Here is a 16358-nt window from a genome sequence, read left to right as displayed (position 1 = left end):
CGTGTTAGCCAGGATGGTCTCGATCTCCTGACCTCGTGATCCACCCGTCTCGGCCTCCCAAAGTGCTGGGATTACAGGCTTGAGCCACCGCGCCTGGCCCCGACTTTGAACCTTCTTGACCTCGCCCTCCTCATCTGGGAAGTGGAGCAGCAGCCCCTGATGTGCCCTCTTCAGAGGGAACGCAAGGATGAGAATCTGTGCCAAGGAAACGTCAGGGTTAATTGTTACAGGACAGGGTATTTCTGTCCCCCGACGCCACCCTGCCCCACTCCCAGGCTGCTGTGCAGGGACTGACAGTCCGGGCAAGTCTCTGAGGAAGAGGAGTAGGGAAGGGCCGGGGATGGGGGCTGGATGACGAGAGGGGCTTCCTGCAGGATTCCTCAACTCACCTGCAAGGCAAAATATATCTATTATTATGATGTGATTGAAATATCTGTCTTTTGAGCACTTTTCCCATGTAGACGCGACAGGGTCAGCCTGTTGTCCAGGCTGGAGTGCAGTGGTGTGACCATAGTTCACTGCAGCCTCGAACTCCTGGGCTCAAGCGATCCTCCTGCCTCAGCCCTCTGAGTGGCTGGGACCAAAGGTGCGAGCCACCACGCCTAGTGATTCTTCTTGCAGAAGAATCAGAGCAGAGATCCAATTCCCTCCCTCCAGGGACAGGGTGAGGGCTGTATGTGGAGAGTGTGCCTTGCACCCTTAGATAAAGAGTAAAGATCCTTAGGTCCTGCTGAGCCCCTGTAATGGGTCATTCCTTGGGTTGAATCTGGGGCTCCACTAACCTGCCTGGGACTGGGTCCACACCTCCCGGCTCATCTGCTGGGAGAGACTGCTGCTGGCTCCACCGTGCGGCCGTTTCCTTCAGAGGACTTACATTTCCTTCTGGTCCCGGGCTCTGATGAAGTTATTGATCAGGGAGATGGAGGAGGCTGTGGCAGTGCTCTACGTGCCAGGACTGGATGATCAGGCCGATGCCGCCACCCCTGGTGCCCGAAGAGGAGGCGGTGAGCGTCGTGAGGAGCGTGCAAGGCTCCCGTGCACAGCTCCGCGCAGCGACCAGTCTCCGAGTAATTAGTTTTTAAATCAGGCAGATGGTTCAAGAACCACTCACTCTGGGCCGCTTTAATTATTTATACTCCCCTTTTATTCTAATTATGCATAACTGTCCTCTTTGAAAGGGAAGGAAGATGTTTTCTCCGATGGGCTCTCAGCATTGATTCAGCTGCAACCTCTCGAATCCCAGTAGAATCTGAGGCTTGCCCGGCAGCAGCAGTGGGCGCCGCGGGGCAGGGCCCTGGACAGGACCCACGGAGAGCTGGCTGGGGGTGTCGGGGACTTTCTGCATCACATGTCTGTGGGAGCCGCCTCACCCTGCTAAAGCCGGACGATGCCGCAGTGCTCTGCTGGGAGCACAAGGCAGAGGGTGCAGCAGGGAGAGAGCCCAGGCTAAACACAAACCTGGGCTCCAGAGCCGCTCAGCAGACCCGGAAAGGGAGCGGGCATGGCCCACCCTTCAGGGCTCTTGGAGGAGCTAATGTGACGACGGATATAGAACCTGGTGCAGGTTGGCGCTGGCCCCACAGTGGCTCTTGTCTTGGGTCAGAATTCATCCCGCCCGGCGCTCCTTCTTGCCTCTCTCCCCCCGAGTGTCGAATGGTGACTACGTGGTGGTCCTCATCCCCACTTGTCAGATGAGCTCACTGAGGCTCCGACTTAACCCCAGGCCCAAGCACATGCAGCAAAGCAGGCCTCCAGCCCAGCCCCTGTGCTCCGATCCCACATTCTCTCCACTTGGCTATGTCCCTGGGCCTGGACTGACACCAGCAATCCCAGGGACCCCTTGCATCTGCCTGCAGCCCCTCTCTCCCCTCACCCACCCCCACTCTGACCTCTGGGGGGTTCCTCAATAAGCGATCTGTGAGGAATGACCTCCTGGACTCCTTCACGTCGACTCAAATTCAAGACATGCCAAGCTGAGCCCGGTGCAGTGGTTCACACCTGGAGTCCCAGCACTTTGGGAGGCCAAGGTGGGAGGATCACTTGAGGCCAGGAGTCTGAGACCAGCCTGAGCAACATAGAGAGACCCTACCTCTACTTCTTAAATGTATTTATTTTCATTTTTTGAGACAGGGTTTCACTCTTGTCACCCAGGCTGGAGTGCAGTAGCGTGATCTTGACTTACTGAAACCTCTACCTTCTGGATTCAAGTGATTCTCCTACTTCAACCTCCTGAGTAGTTGGGATTACCTGGGATTGCAGGTGTGTGCCACCACGCCCAGCTAATTTTGTATTCTTTTTAGTAGAGACGGGGTTTCACCATGTTGGCCAGGCTGGTCTCGAACTCCTGACCTCAGGTGATCCATCTGCCTTGGCCTCGCAAAGTGCTGGGATTATAGGCATGAGACACTGTGCCCGGCTTACTTTTTTTTTTTTTTTTTAATTAGCCAGGCGTAGTGTCTTACACATGTGGTCCCAGCTACTCAGAGAACTGAGGCAGGAGGATTGCTTGAGCCCAGGAGTTCCAGGCTGCAGTGAGCCATGATCGCACCACTGCACTCCAGCCTGGGCAACAGAGGGAGATCCTGTTGAGTCTACAAAGGAAAAGTGCTCAAAAAACGGATATTTCAATAAATAGGGTCAAGGAGTGACTTTGTGCCTGACCTTCCGAGCTCCAGGAGACCTTCGTGTGTGTGACTCTGAGGGTTGGCAGGCAGATTCTCAAAGGACGCCTTGCCCATCCATGAGCCTGAAGGCAGAGACCAGAGACTTGATGGGAAAGAGGGGAGGAGTGGGAGTGCGAAGGAGAAGGGGAAACCAGTCCTCGGCCTCCTCTTGTCTCTTCGTTTACAAGAGACTATTCCACCATGGGCTTCTGAGCCATCCCAGTTGCTTCTTGCTCCTTCTAAGTGAGTTTGCCAAGCACCAGGCACTTCTGTTATCTTGGAGAAGGGACAGGGACGGCTCAGTCAGTCTCCACATGGACCCCCACCAGGCCTCCAACTGCAGCCCAGGTGACGAGTAAAAATTTAGAAATCATCATTTCATTCCATATGTTGATATAATGGAGTACTATATAGCTATTAAAATTCTGTTTTCAAAAAATAATTTTGATTATCAAATGATATGCACAATCGGAGCTTAATTTTGTTTGGGGGAAAAAAAATGTTTGCAAAAGCGTTTTGTTTTAACTCCCACGCGCAGGCCGGCTGACCTGCAGGGTGGGGTTCCGTGCCTGTTGATGGTCTTGCCCTTCTCTATTTTCCCAACATTCTACAATGGACAGGCATTGCTTCTATTATCACAGAAAAGCCAGAACATTAACTTTTCGCATTTTACTGAAGGCCAAGGCCTTCAGGAGGAGCAGGGAGCCTGGTGGTACAGGGTTGGGTGGGCAATCCCCAGAGGTCTGCAGCCCAGCCCAGGCTGGCCCAGCCTGGAATCAACCCAGGGAACGCAGCTTACCTGGGACTCTCTGAAGAGGACCTGAAGATTTAGGCTCCATACAAGTGAGATTTTAATCAATGACTGTCCCACGTGCAGGCGCCAGCCCAGCGTCCCCTATGCAGCTGGTTCTGCTTCTCCGGCCCCTCCTGGCCATGCCTTGAGGCAGCTCCAACATCTGTAAAGCATTCCTGCTCTGGGGAGGGAAATGCACCTGGGGCCTGCACAGATGCCCACCACTCAGGACATCTGAGCTGGGCCCAACCTGGGTGGAAGCCTCTCCCCTCCTTGCTTCCAAAAGGGTGGGAGGGGAGGGGAGGGGAGGAGAGGGAGAAGGGGGGCGATGGGAGGAGGCCGGGTGCTCTGCTGCGCTCTGCTCTTGAAGCCTGCTCCACCTACCTTTCCACCTACCTAGAGAACCTCACCTGGGTTCCCTGCTGGAGCAGAAAAATACCGGCCACTTTCTGGGAGCGCAGGAGGTGGGATCCTCACGGCACAGAGTGCTTTCGAAGCCCTCAGGGGCACATGCCTTCCTCCCCTTCCAGTCTCCTGGGCAGCAGCCCAGCACCCCCAAAATCAGATCCAGCGGGATTTAGAGCAATGCATGGGTAACATTTCTTCCCAGTTACTGCAGTGGTAAGGATGCCGCACCAGGAGGGAGACCAGAGGCCGATACCGGACTGGAGGGAGCATCACAGAGGCTTTTGAGTGTCTTCCTCGGGTATTTAATTCTGACATTTCCCATTGTACATGCCACTTTTGTAGTCAGAAAGTAGTGTTTTAAAATGGGAGAGAGTTGGCCAGGTGTGGTGGCTCATGCCTGTAATCCCAGCACTTTGGGAGGCTGAGGTGGGGGATCGCTTGAGACCAGGAGTTTAAGACCAGCTTGGCCAATATGGTGAAATCTCATCTCTACTAAAAATACAAAAATTAGCTAGGCGTGGTGGTGTGCGCCTATAATCCCAGCTACTCGGGAGGCTGAGGCAGGAGAATCACTTGAACCTGGGAGGCGGAGGTTGCAGTGAGCTAAGATTGCGCCACTGCACTCCAGCCTGGGCAACAGAGTAAGACTCTGCCTCGAAAAAAATTAATAAAATAAAATAGGAGAAAGGACATGCACATCTCAGAGGAGGTGCCAAGCACAGTCCCCGCCCAGTGGGCTCACTGGGTTCCCATCCAGCTTTCTCCCAGGTGCATCCAGGTGGAGCTGAGTGGAGCCCACCTGCCAGCATCCTCACCTGGCCCTGAGCTCCGGGGGATGCAGGGTCTCCTACAAGGCTGTGTCTGGAAAAGCCCAAAGCCTGCTTGTTGATTTTGCAGGGGAGGAAGCAGGGACACAAGATCTCCACAGCCCCCATGAGATTCCCCACTTCCCACGCAGGAGCTCAGAGCCAGTGTGAGAATGGGGCCCGTTCTCGGGGCCTTCCTGCTCTCCCGGGGTCCTTCCTTGGGAACGACCTGGTCCGTGCAGCTCCTTCAAACCTCAGGGGTTGAACAAGCGTAGGGGCCAGGGCTCCAAGAGGCAGGAGAAGGGTCGGGGTGGCACGGGTATCCCACCCAGGGTGGCCAACTTGCCCACTTTACCCAGGCTTTCCTGATTTTAGCACTGAAAGTCCTGTGTGCTTGGAAAGCCCTCATTTTCGGGCAAATTGGAACAGTGGTCACTCTGGTTCTACAGCAGGAGACTTGCTTGGTTGGGTGGCAGGAGGGCCTCCCCCTCAGCATCACTGGATGGGTGGTGCAGGGTGGCTGGGTACTGGGGATGGTCTAGTCAACGAGATGACCATGGCTTAGGGGGCAGGGGCTGGCTGGGTGTGGTTTAGGGGCATGAGACGCTGTGGGGAAAAGAAAGAGAGATCAGACTGTTACTGTGTCTATATAGAAAGAAGTAGACATAAGAGACTCCATTTTGTTCTGTATTTGAGATGCTGTTAATCTGCTTCTACCCCCAATCTTGTCCTTGCAAGAGACATGTGCTGTGGTGACTCAAGGTTTAAAGGATTTTGGGCTGTGCAGGGTGTGCTTTGTTAAACAAGTGCCTGAAGGCAGTATGCTTATGAAAAGCCATCACCATTCTCTTAATCTCAAGTACCCAGGGACACGTACACTGCCAAAGGTCGCAGGGACCTCTGCCTAGGAAAGCTAGGTATTGTCCAAGGTTTCTCCCCATGTGATAGTCTGAAATATGGCCTCGTGGGAAGGGAAAGACCTGATCGTCCCCCAGCCTGACACCCGTGAAGGGTCTGTGCTGAGGAGGACTAGTGTAAGAGGAAAGAAGGCCTCTTGGCCGTTGAGATAGAGAAAAGCATCTGTCTCCTGCCCGTCCCTGGGCAATGGAACATCTCGGTGTAAAACCTGATTGTATGTTCTGTTTACTGAGAAAGGAGAAAACCGCCTTAGGGCTGAAGGTGGGACGTGCTAGCGGCAATACTGCTCTTTATGCACTAAAAAGGTTTATGGAGATGTTTACATATGCATATCAAGGCACAGCAATTTTCCTTAAACTTATTCATGTCACAGCTGGGCACGGTGGCTCACGCCTGTAATCCCTGCACTTTGGGAGGCCAAGGTGGGCAGATCAGGAGGTCAGGAGATCAAGACCATCCTGGCTAACACGGTGAAAAACGCCATCTCTGCTAAAAATACAAAAAATTAGCCGGGTGTGGTGGCGGGCGCCTGTAGTCCCAGCTACTCGGGAGGCTAAGACAGGAGAATGGCGTGAACCTAGGAGGTGGAGCTTGCAGTGAGCCGAGATCGGGCCACCGCACTCCAGCCTGGGCGATGAGCAAGACTCCATCTCAAAAAAAAAAAAAACTTACTCATGTCACAGAGATCTTTATTCATATGTCTTACTGCTGACCTTCTCCCTACGATGATCCTATGATCCTGCCACTTCCCTTTTTCCAAGATGGTAAAGATAATGATCAATAAATACTAAGGGAACTCAGAGACCGGTGCCGGCGTGGGTCCTCTGTATGCTGAGCGCCGGTCCCCTGGGCCCACTTTTTCTTTCTCTATACTTTGTCTGAGTCTCATTTCTTTTCTCAAGTCTCTCGTTCCACCTAACGAGAAACGCCCACAGGTGTGGAGGGGCAGGCCACCCCTTCAAGACGCGTGGGAGGATCATGCTGGCCAAGTGGGGAGGAGCTGGAGTTCTGAGGCCAGGGCTTGGAGAGGGTGGTCGGCCCCAAAGAGGGCAGCCATTGGACAGGCTCCCTATGTGCAAGGATGGACAATGGGGGTGAAAATGGAGACATTTCAGTCTGTAGGAAGAGGGCTTCAAGGCAGAGGGACTGCAAGGAGCTTCAGATGGGGGATGGGCAAAGTCATCACAGCCGGAAGGACCTTAGTGATTTAGATCCTTACCTTAATGACATCTGCAAAGACCCTCTTTTAGAATCAGGCTGCAGGCTGGCACCCACCCACAGGGGCTGACCTGACTCTCAACCTGCCTGTGCTCATGGCAGACACCGGCCCATGGTGTAGAGGCTCCACCGGGCCAGTGCCCATCAGTTCATTCAGAGAGGAACCTGTCTGCTTTCTCCAAAACATGCAGAAGTCAGGTGCCTGGCAGAAGAGCCAGGGGATGCCCAGAGAGGCTGAGACAACCCCAAGTTTTGGTGGCACAGTCAGCCTTGAACCCAGACTTTCCGAGTCCCAAATTAGGACTTTCCCACTCACCACTCCGCTGCCCATGTTGTCCTGGAGGCCCTGAAACAGGGGGGCGGAAGGAGATGTAGGGGGTCCAACAGTGTCTCCTACCTCACCAAATTCACATCCATTCAGACCTTAGAATGTGACCTGATTTCAAAAGAGCGTCTTTGCAGATGTCATGAAGGTGAGGATCTAAATGAGATCGAACTGAATCAAGGTGGGCCCTAAGTCCTGGAAGAGTGCCCTCTCGGCCCTCTTGACCCTCCAGGACAGAGAGAAGGCTGTGTGAAGACAGACGCAGAGATGGGAACGAAGCAGCCACCAGGAGCTGGGGGAGGAGAGATCTTCCCCTAGAACCTTTGGAGGGAGTGAGGCCCTGGGACACCTGCATCTCAGACCTCTGGCCTCTAGAACTATAAGAATAAATTTCTGCTGATTTCAGCCCTGCTGCATGGTCGTCTGTTAAGGCAGCTGCAGGGCACTAATACATGTGGGAGAAGGGATCCGGGTGAGGCCCCTTCTGCACACCCCAAGGGCATCCGGACCAGAGCTCCCTCAACCTTACTTTCAAAGCTCACATGCAAAGAAAAGCTCACTCAGCCAAGGCTCTGAGTTCTAATCTATTTGGGTCAAGTTCTCTTGGAATGAGTTAGGGTGGCATAAAACAACTGTCAAATACTGACCAGTCCAGAGTTCAATCTAATATAAACTTCCAAAAGAAAAACTTATTTTCAGCCAGCAATAGAGGCTCACACCTATAATCCCAGCTCTTCGGGAGGCCAAGGCAGGAGGATCACCTGAGGCCAGAAATTTGAGAGCAGCCTGGGCAACATAGTGAGATCCCATCTTTACAAAAAATGAAAGTTAGCCAGGTGTGGTGGTACAAGCCTGTGGTCTCCGCTGCTTGGGAGGATCGCTTGAGCCCAGAAGGTAGAGGCTGCAGTGAGCTGTGATCGTGCCACTGCACTCCAGCCTGGGTTACAGAGCAAGACCCTGTCTCAAAAAATAAAACAGAAAAACTTCTTCAAGGATACATTAACTAGAAGCAGCTCACAGCACCCGCTGTGGACGCCCTTCAGATCCCCCGCTTTAATGAAAGCGTTCAGATCTGCCATTCGCTTTTCAGTCATCTCCGCTGATGAGTACTTCTCAGACCCTGGGAACCTTTACCCCAAGTAGATTACACAACCCCCCAGCAACCACCTTGATGCTATCCTCACTCTTCACAGTGCTCTGAAATTATAAGTTCTCAGGGAGTTTGTTAGTTTTAAATCTTGGGAGTCTGAATTCAAGATCTAACCTGGCCTGACCTTTTTGTTTTTTGTTTTTTTTTTGAGATGACGTCTTGCTCTGTCGCCCAGGCTGGAGTGCAGTGGCATGATCTTGGCTCACTGCAACCTCTACCTCCAGGGTTCAAGTGATTCTTCTGCCTCAGCCTCCCAAGTAGCTGGGACTACAGGCACATACCACCATGCGCAGCTAAGTTTTGTATTTTTAGTAGAGACAGGGTTTCACCATGTTGGCCAGGCTGGTCTCAAACTCCTCACCTTGTGATTCACCTGCCTCAGCCTCCCAAAGTGCTGGATTACAGGCGTGAGCCACTGCGCCTGCCCTGCCTTTTCCTGCCCACGCTTCTCGTCCACCTGCAGCTGACCCGAACCTGTCCCGAGGCCCAAAGAACTGCACCCCAGGAGCAGAAAAAACATTGTCACTCAGGAGCCGTCTGGGTTTCTGCATTTGAAACATTTATTTCAGGAAATACATTTTCAACACTTTGTCATTTATACAAAAAGAGACAAATTTCTTGGGAGGCACGTAGCAAAAGGCCATTGAGGAACAGAGCCTGATGAAACGAACAATTTCTCAAAGTCTGGTTACAGAGAAGGAAAGTGAAGCGTCTCTAGGCTGGGATGCTGCTGCCCACCCCCCACCCCACCCTGCCACCAAGTGACGCTGAGGCTGGGCAGGCCACATGGCCTGGGCCCTGGCGCTGGCCACTCATTTCCTTCAAAATCTTGGTTTTGGCAAAAACACGGCAAGTTGGCAAGTAAACTGTCCCGCCAATGGGGGTGGTGAGGGGTCCTTCCTCGCTTGGGCAGGGAGGGAGTCAGACATCCAATGCCCGGATTTCCGTGCGCACACACACACACACAGTCACACTCACACGCACGCTCCCTCCCGCTGCCCTTCTCCTGGCTGCAAGCAGCCAGCCCGGGGCCTGCAGATGCACCTGGTGATGTGTCTACCTGTGTGGAGTCTCATCAGGCCCCTCTTTCTCCCCAGAGCAAGACAGGGAACAGGAAGCAGGAAGGGACTTTGGTCATCTGTGCCCTGCAAAGGCAGGCCCCACGGGTCCTGTTGTGGGGACGGAGGGTGAGGGGCCGGGCCATGTTGCCATGAAACCTCGCTCTTCAGCTCACTGTGGACTGTGCACCCCTGACGCCCGGTCTCTCCTTCCTAGGGGTTCATTACCATGGGCCCGGAGGGGAGGGGCCCAGGCACGGGTAGGACAACAGGGTCAGGCTCGCCTGGCCTCCCACCTCCCCAGGTCACAGAGTCAGCAAGGCCTGGGCCAGGAGGGGTGAGTGGCGGGGGTGGCTGGCTGGGTATTAATGTAACCACAGCCCAGTCTTGGGCCAAACCCAGACACTAGACAGACAGACGGACACACACACACACGTGGACACACACACACACTTCCCTGGTCACTTGGGCAGGGCAACCGCCGGGCAGCTCAGGCCACTCTGACCAGCCCAAGCCACTGCCCACACATGCCCCCGCCAGCCTTCCTTCTGGCACCTTCCATGGCTCCCTCCCTCAGCTCCTCCACCAGACTCACTTGCTCGGACCTTTTCAAAACTGGGGGATGAGGGGGTGGGGGTCATCTTTCCTTCCTTTTTATCCTCAATCACATCCCAGCGCATCAGCAGCACCTGCAGCCCTGTGGGAGGGGTGGCATGAGAGGGGGATGGCAGGGAGATGAAGACGCCTCCCTCATTCCAGCCTGTCTCCGCAGAGCCGCCTGCGGATGGCTGAGATAAAGGCACTTTCTGCTCCAGGACGGGCGGCTGCCACGGGGCTTGGAGTGGCTGGGCAGCTGGTGGCAGGGGACCCTGGGATTTTCTACCCTTAGGAGCAGGGCAGGGGTGGGGGCTGAGTGACGGCCACGCCACGTGGTGGGCGGAGGTCCAGGTGCCCTCGATGGGCTCCATTCTCCCCGGGGCTCTGACACACTCCAGGGGACAGGGCCGACGGGGATGGAGGGGAGCATGCAGCCCACCCAGCCTCTCGGCACGTGCGAGGCCTGGCCCCAACCCCGAGGCCCCCGGCACTGAGAAGCCCACACGGACGGATGATCTGCACACCGAAGCTGCTCTTCTGAGCCCTCGGGGAGCCAGGCCTGGGGACGGAGGGTCACGTCAATTCAGTGGGTGCTCTCACCCCTGCTCCTGGCTCGTGCGCAGCCCCCCCACAACCTTGGGGAAGCTGCGGGCTCATCACTGACTCACTCAGAGGGAGGCCCCTTCCCTTGTTTCCTGGCAGCATGTCGAAGGGGTGGGGAATGATGACAAATGGAGAAAATCATATAAAATAAAATGGGGCAGTGGGAGGGCCTGGGGGGGACGGAAAAGACTTGGGGGCAGGATCCCGGGGGTGGGCAAGGCGGCGTCTACATCTCCGGGGCTTCTGGCTCCTTCTCCTCCACGCCGTTGGCCATGGCACTGCTGCCCTCATTGAGGCGCTTCACGCGGTAGGCCTCGAAGTGGATGCTGCTGGTGATGTCCTTGATGTTCTGCATGTGTGTCCTGGTTGGGGGGCAGGCGGGTCAGTGAGGTGGGGGGCGGGGGCAGCGGGGCAGGGCCCCTGCTTAGCCTGCCTCAGACTCAGGCCCGCCTGACCCCCTGCCACTCCCCATCCCCACTGCTTGGCTCCCCATGGGGTCCCCCAGGCCCACCACGTTGGACCAGAACTGGTACACGTTTGGGGGGAAGAGTCAGTCCCCCTGGTAAGCCCAGACTCGGTGAGGACACACATATTCCAATGCATGTGTCTCCCTCTGGGTCCACCCTGTGGTTGGTCCAGGGCCCAGGGACAGTGCACAGACTCAGAGGGACAGGGCTGGAGCGTTCTTGCTCCAGGCCGGTGTCCAGGGTGCTGGCAGGGAGGAGGCAGTGGGTGACAGCCGGCCTCCAGGGCTATGGCCTGTGGCAGGCAGGTGGCCTGGGGCAAAGGGCTGAGTTGCCCTTGTCCCCAGGAGAAAAAAAGTCCTGAACTCAGATTTTCATTCCTCTGCAGCTCAGGAGGAATATTTTGGAGGGAAGTTGGAAAGCCCAGTCTCCCCACGATGGCAGAACGGCTCCCGGCATCCCCCCACCTCTGTCCTTGCCAACCTGGAGGCCCCTCCTCTTGATAACATTCCCATCATTTGTGCCACCTGCTTGCTGAGGAAGAACTGAGGAGCCCCTGGCAGTCCGGCAGGAGGCCCCCAACCCCGTTCACCTGCCCAGGCCAGGGCTCACACTCCAGGGACCACCCACCTGGCACCCTCTCTCACGGGGCTTCCCCTCCTTGCCCGGACTCAAGGGAGCCAAGAAGCCTCAGCCAGGTGAAAGGGGTAGGGGTCAGAGGCCACTGGGGTCGGAGCTGGAGACATCCCATGCTGCCGACGGGGCCTACACGTGAGGCCTCACTGGACCCTTGGTGGTCACCGGGCAGCTCTAACGGGCCGGCCACAGTGGATTAAAGCTCAGCCTTCCACTCCAGCCAACTTCGCGGGGATTAAAAAAGACCTTCACTGCTTGCTTCATTTCCCAGTGGGTTTTCTTTTTAGAAGACGGGCTTCCAAGATCTTCCCAAGGACAGGGCAGGCAGGTGGCAGGGCGTGCCCACTCTGCCCAGGGCTTCAGCCCCACACCCTCCGCCCCCACCTGCTGTAGGGCCTCTTAGGGATGAGCCGTCAGCCCCACCCAAGCCCGCTGTCCCTCACCTGATGAGAAGGTCCCGCAGGTAGGCGAACTCACAGTGTGTGGTGTTTTCAACTAGGAGAGGAGACAGGAGGGGCTTTAATGTCCTGGTGGAGAAGCTCTGCCCGGACCCCGCCTCTCTCCCCCTGCCCAGCAATGCTAGTGCCAAGAGCAGAGCCCGAGGGCCGCCCCAGGGGCAGGAAGGCAGGGGAACCGCCTGCTCTGCGGCTGAGTATATAGGACACCTGGCACTGCTCTCAGTCTGGGGGATACTGGGGTGACCAGTATCAGCTCCTGCTCCTGGACAGCTCAGCTCCTGCCCTCCAGAAAGTTCCTGGCTAATGGGAGATGGCACAGTGACCAGGCCAAATAGGAGCATGGGAGGAAGCCACAGTGGAGAAGCCAGGGCGCCGGTTCCCTGCACCACTGGGGTGACCAGGGAGAGCAGGACGTCCCAGCAGAGGCCTGAAGACAGGAAGGGGGCTGGGCTGCTGGGAATGGGATGAGGCAAGAATCAGAGCTGGGATCTTAAAGAAAACCTGCGGCCCACAGGGTGTTACCTACACAGCCCCGTCCACCTTGCCTGCGCTCAGAGCACACACACACAGGGACAACGCACACAGGGGCTACGTACTGTGGACGACCATTCACAAGCTCAAGAATCAGCAATGCTAAACATTGCTCAGAGACACGTGTACTTCATACAACACACGCAAGCCCAAGCTTGGGACAGTGGCCACTTCTCAGGGACGAGGAAAGACTGGGCAGGAGACCATGGGCGCCCACGAGTGCCCTCGGGCTCGAGCTGGTGGCCATTTCAGAGTGGTCATTTTATTGCTGTGCTTCATTACTCCCATATGAACACACAGTGCCTGGCACGTATAACCGTTACAACAGAAGGCCTTTTAACGAGGAAGACAGTGAACGGCATCACTGGAGGTGCGGAGCCGGGCAGGAAGGCAAATAAAAAGACACCCAGTGCCCTCCCGTGTGATGAATTTCATCTTCACACACCTGCAAGTGTCTCTCATGATTCCTTTGTTATCCCCATTATCTTATGAAAACGGGGCACAGGCCGGGCGCGGTGGCTCAAGCCTGTAATCCCAGCACTTTGGGAGGCCGAGACGGGCGGATCACGAGGTCAGGAGATCGAGACCATCCTGGCTAACACAGTGAAACCCCGTCTCTACTAAAAATACAAAAAAAAACTTAGCCGGGCGAGGTGGCGGGCGCCTGTAGTCCCAGCTACTCGGGAGGCTGAGGCAGGAGAATGGCGTGAACCTGGGAGGCAGAGCTTGCAGTGAGCTGAGATCCGGCCACTGCACTCCAGCCTGGGTGACAGAGCGAGACTATGTCTCAAAAAAAAAAAAAAAAAAAAAAAGAAAATGGGGCATAGAGGCTGGGTGCTGTGGCTCACGTCTGCAATCTCAGAACTTTGGGAGGCCAAGGCAGACGGATCACAAGGTCAGGAGTTCGAGACCAGCCTGGCCAACATGATGAAACCTCGTCTCTGCTAAAACTACAAAAATTAGCCGGGCCTGGTAGCAGGTGTAATCTCAGCTACTTGGGAGGCTGAGGCAGGAGAATCACTGGAACCCAGGAGGCGGAGGTTGTGGTGAGCCAAGATCACGCCACGGCACTCCAGCCTGGGCAGCAGAGCGAAACTTTGTCTCAAAAAAAAAAAAAAGAAAAGAAAATGGGATGTAGAGGTATAGAGAATGCAAGAACTGTGTCTGTCTGAGTTCCACAGCTCGTAAGGCTGGAGCGGGATTCAGGACCCATACACCCGGCTCCAGGCTGCCCCATCACAGAGCCATATGGCTTTTCCCCAAGTTAAAAATGTCTGGTTTTCACTTGGTAGGCCAGCAGGAAGGGCCGGGGCCTCCACCTTGCCCAGTCCTCAAGTGCTCTCAGTGCTACGCCAGTTGCCTTTGCCTAGACCCTTCCTGCCATGGCCCTGTGTAGGGCGGTGTCCACACTAGAACCTCCTGCAGACTGACCAGCAGCATTCTCATCTAACACTGAGGGGCAGCGAGAGCCGGCAGGAAGAATGGAGCTCTCAGGCTGGAGTTGCAGCGTGTGATCGCTGCTCCCTGGCTTGGGCAAGTTACTCTCATTCCCTCAGTTTCCTCATCCATAAAATGTGAATAATAACGTCACCGCCTCTCAGGGACATGAGGATTAAATGAGTTCATGGCGTGATTAATCACACCCCACATTTCTATTGACAATATTTGGGGTGGTTTCTAAGGATGGCAAAGATACAGCATCTTGTGCTGTTCACCAAGTGGGAGGCAAGAATGAGGCAGAGCCCTTACTAGCCCGGGTGTCAGGTCAGCTAGGAACTCACGGGGCCCCGATATAAAAACCCATCAGTATTGAAGGCACATTTCCAGGGTCCTCATATAAGACTGCTGGAATGTGGGCCCCACCACCTCACAACTGTCCTGACAGGTTCCAGGCTGTTCCTCAGCTGGAGCCAGTGGTGCGCAACAATGCACAGGTCGGAGAGGTGCAGGGACCCCAGCCTTGTGCATTTCCTGACAGCTTCCGTCACCAGCCACCTGCAGTACCCAAGGCTGGTCACCAGGGTGCAGCAGAGGCACGCCCATAGCAAAGCAGCCAGCCCATCTCGGGCCCATCCATCCCGAGCTCTCCTAAACCTGTCTTTCATAAAAAGGTTCCTAAACAGCAAGAATTATTTGGGCAGAGAGGAAGACAGGAACTGCAGGCAGAGGGGCCAAGGGGAGGCAAGCCAGCCTGACATCACAGGCGGATACTGGAAAACACCCAGGCCGCACCCTGCTGGGCAGCTCCTGCGGGGTGGGTGGGGCAGGCTCGGTGGTAGGGGAGCAGGGCAGACAGGGGAAAAGGCCCGCGTGCCTCTCCACACCCTCCTCCAGGCATGAACTCCCATCTCGAGGGAGTCTGGTGCAGGGCTGGAGCTGTGGATTCTAGAGCTGCCTCCCGTTCTGGGTCCCTTGGCAGGTTTTCTGTTCACAGCACCTCCTCAACTCTGCAAGGAGGGTGGGTGCGGGGAGCTCTTGGCATGAAGTGAAAAAACTCATTGAAGCCAGAGGCACAGGAGCGTTTGATGCCTCCTGATAATTGTCATTATGACCATTTTCTTAGAGCAACAGCTTCCCAAAAAGCTCTCGTGGTCTTCGGGACAGTCTCTCAACTCACTAAAATCTTGGCACACTGCACCCACTTTGTGGATGATGAAAACTGAGGCCCTGGAAGATTAAGAGACTTGTGCTTCCTGCTGTACTGGGCCTTTCAGCCAAGTGCTCTCCAGAACAAAGTGGCTTTTCCCGCTCCATTTCCCTCTGCACCTTCCCCTCTTCCATTCTAATGAGAAAGGAAGCGGCAGAAAGAGGAAAGGGCAGGAAACGTTTGGGCCCATCCCTCCCGGGGTGTCACCACCAAGAGGGGGTTGAATTGTGGCCCCCCACCCGGGGCTCCCATCCATTCAAAGATATGGTCAAGGTCCAGGCCTTGGTACCCATGACTGTGACCTGACTTGGAAAATGTCTTTCTTCAAAGATTCATTAAGGATCTCCAGATGGGATCATCCACTTAGTCCAGGCCCTAAGTCCGAAGGCATCCTTACAACGAGGAGGAAACAGGCTGGGCTCGGTGGCTCACGCCTGTAATCCCAGCACTTTGGGAGGCCAAAGTAGGCAGATCACCTGAGGTCAGGAGTTTAAGACCATCCTGGCCAACATGGTGAAATCCTGTCTCTACTAAAAATATAAAAATTAAGTCAGGTGTGGTGGTGCATGCCTGTAATCCCAGATACTCGGGAGACTGAGGCAGGAGAATTACTTGAACCCAGGAGGCAGAGGCTGCAGTGAGCTGAGACTGCACCACTGCACTCCAGCCTGGGTGACAGAGTGAGACCCTGTCTCAAAAAAAAAAAAGAGGAGGAGGAGGGACGGGACAGAGACACAGGGAAGAAGGCCCTGTGACAATGGGGCAGAGATTAGCGCATGTAATGCCTTTCCAAGACAGCCAGGAGTGCTGGGAGCCCCCAGAAAGAAGGTGGCATGGAAGAGGCTGCGCCTCGGGCCTCAGAAGGAAACAGCCCCTGATTTTGGACCTCTGGCCTCGGGAACTGTGAAAATACATTTGTGTTGTTTCAAGGCCCCTCATTTGTGCTAATTGGTTACAACAGCCACGAGACTAAGGTGTGAGGGTCCCAGGAACTTCAGCAGGGTGAGGGTCCGAGGGGCCATCTGGCTCACAGAGCTACGGCCCACCCCTTTTCCAGGCCCGGAGAAGTTGGGCGATTTGTCC

At 55.4% G+C, this 16358-nt stretch overlaps 1 protein-coding gene and 1 pseudogene across 7 annotated transcripts in view; both read right to left on the bottom strand.

Moving 5' to 3' along the window:
• Window positions 1-3852: 3852 nt before the first annotated feature.
• LOC105529263 lies at window positions 3853-10641 on the bottom strand (annotated as a pseudogene).
• Window positions 8818-16358, bottom strand: part of SEPT9 (septin 9) — a 243329-nt gene continuing 235788 nt past the window's right edge. For all 7 annotated transcript variants that reach the window (XM_011987313.1, XM_011987454.1, XM_011987377.1 and 4 more), the window contains 2 exons: window positions 12083-12134; window positions 8818-10901 (listed from right to left, as the gene is read on the bottom strand). In XM_011987313.1, the coding sequence (XP_011842703.1) occupies window positions 10766-10901; window positions 12083-12134 (188 nt within the window). In that variant the 3' untranslated portion in view covers window positions 8818-10765. The remainder of the gene's footprint in view (window positions 10902-12082; window positions 12135-16358) is intronic.

Source organism: Mandrillus leucophaeus, unplaced genomic scaffold, assembly GCF_000951045.1.
Source record: "Mandrillus leucophaeus isolate KB7577 unplaced genomic scaffold, Mleu.le_1.0 Scaffold1, whole genome shotgun sequence".
Classification (NCBI taxonomy): Eukaryota; Metazoa; Chordata; class Mammalia; order Primates; family Cercopithecidae; genus Mandrillus; species Mandrillus leucophaeus.
This window is presented reverse-complemented; position numbering and strand designations above follow the sequence as displayed.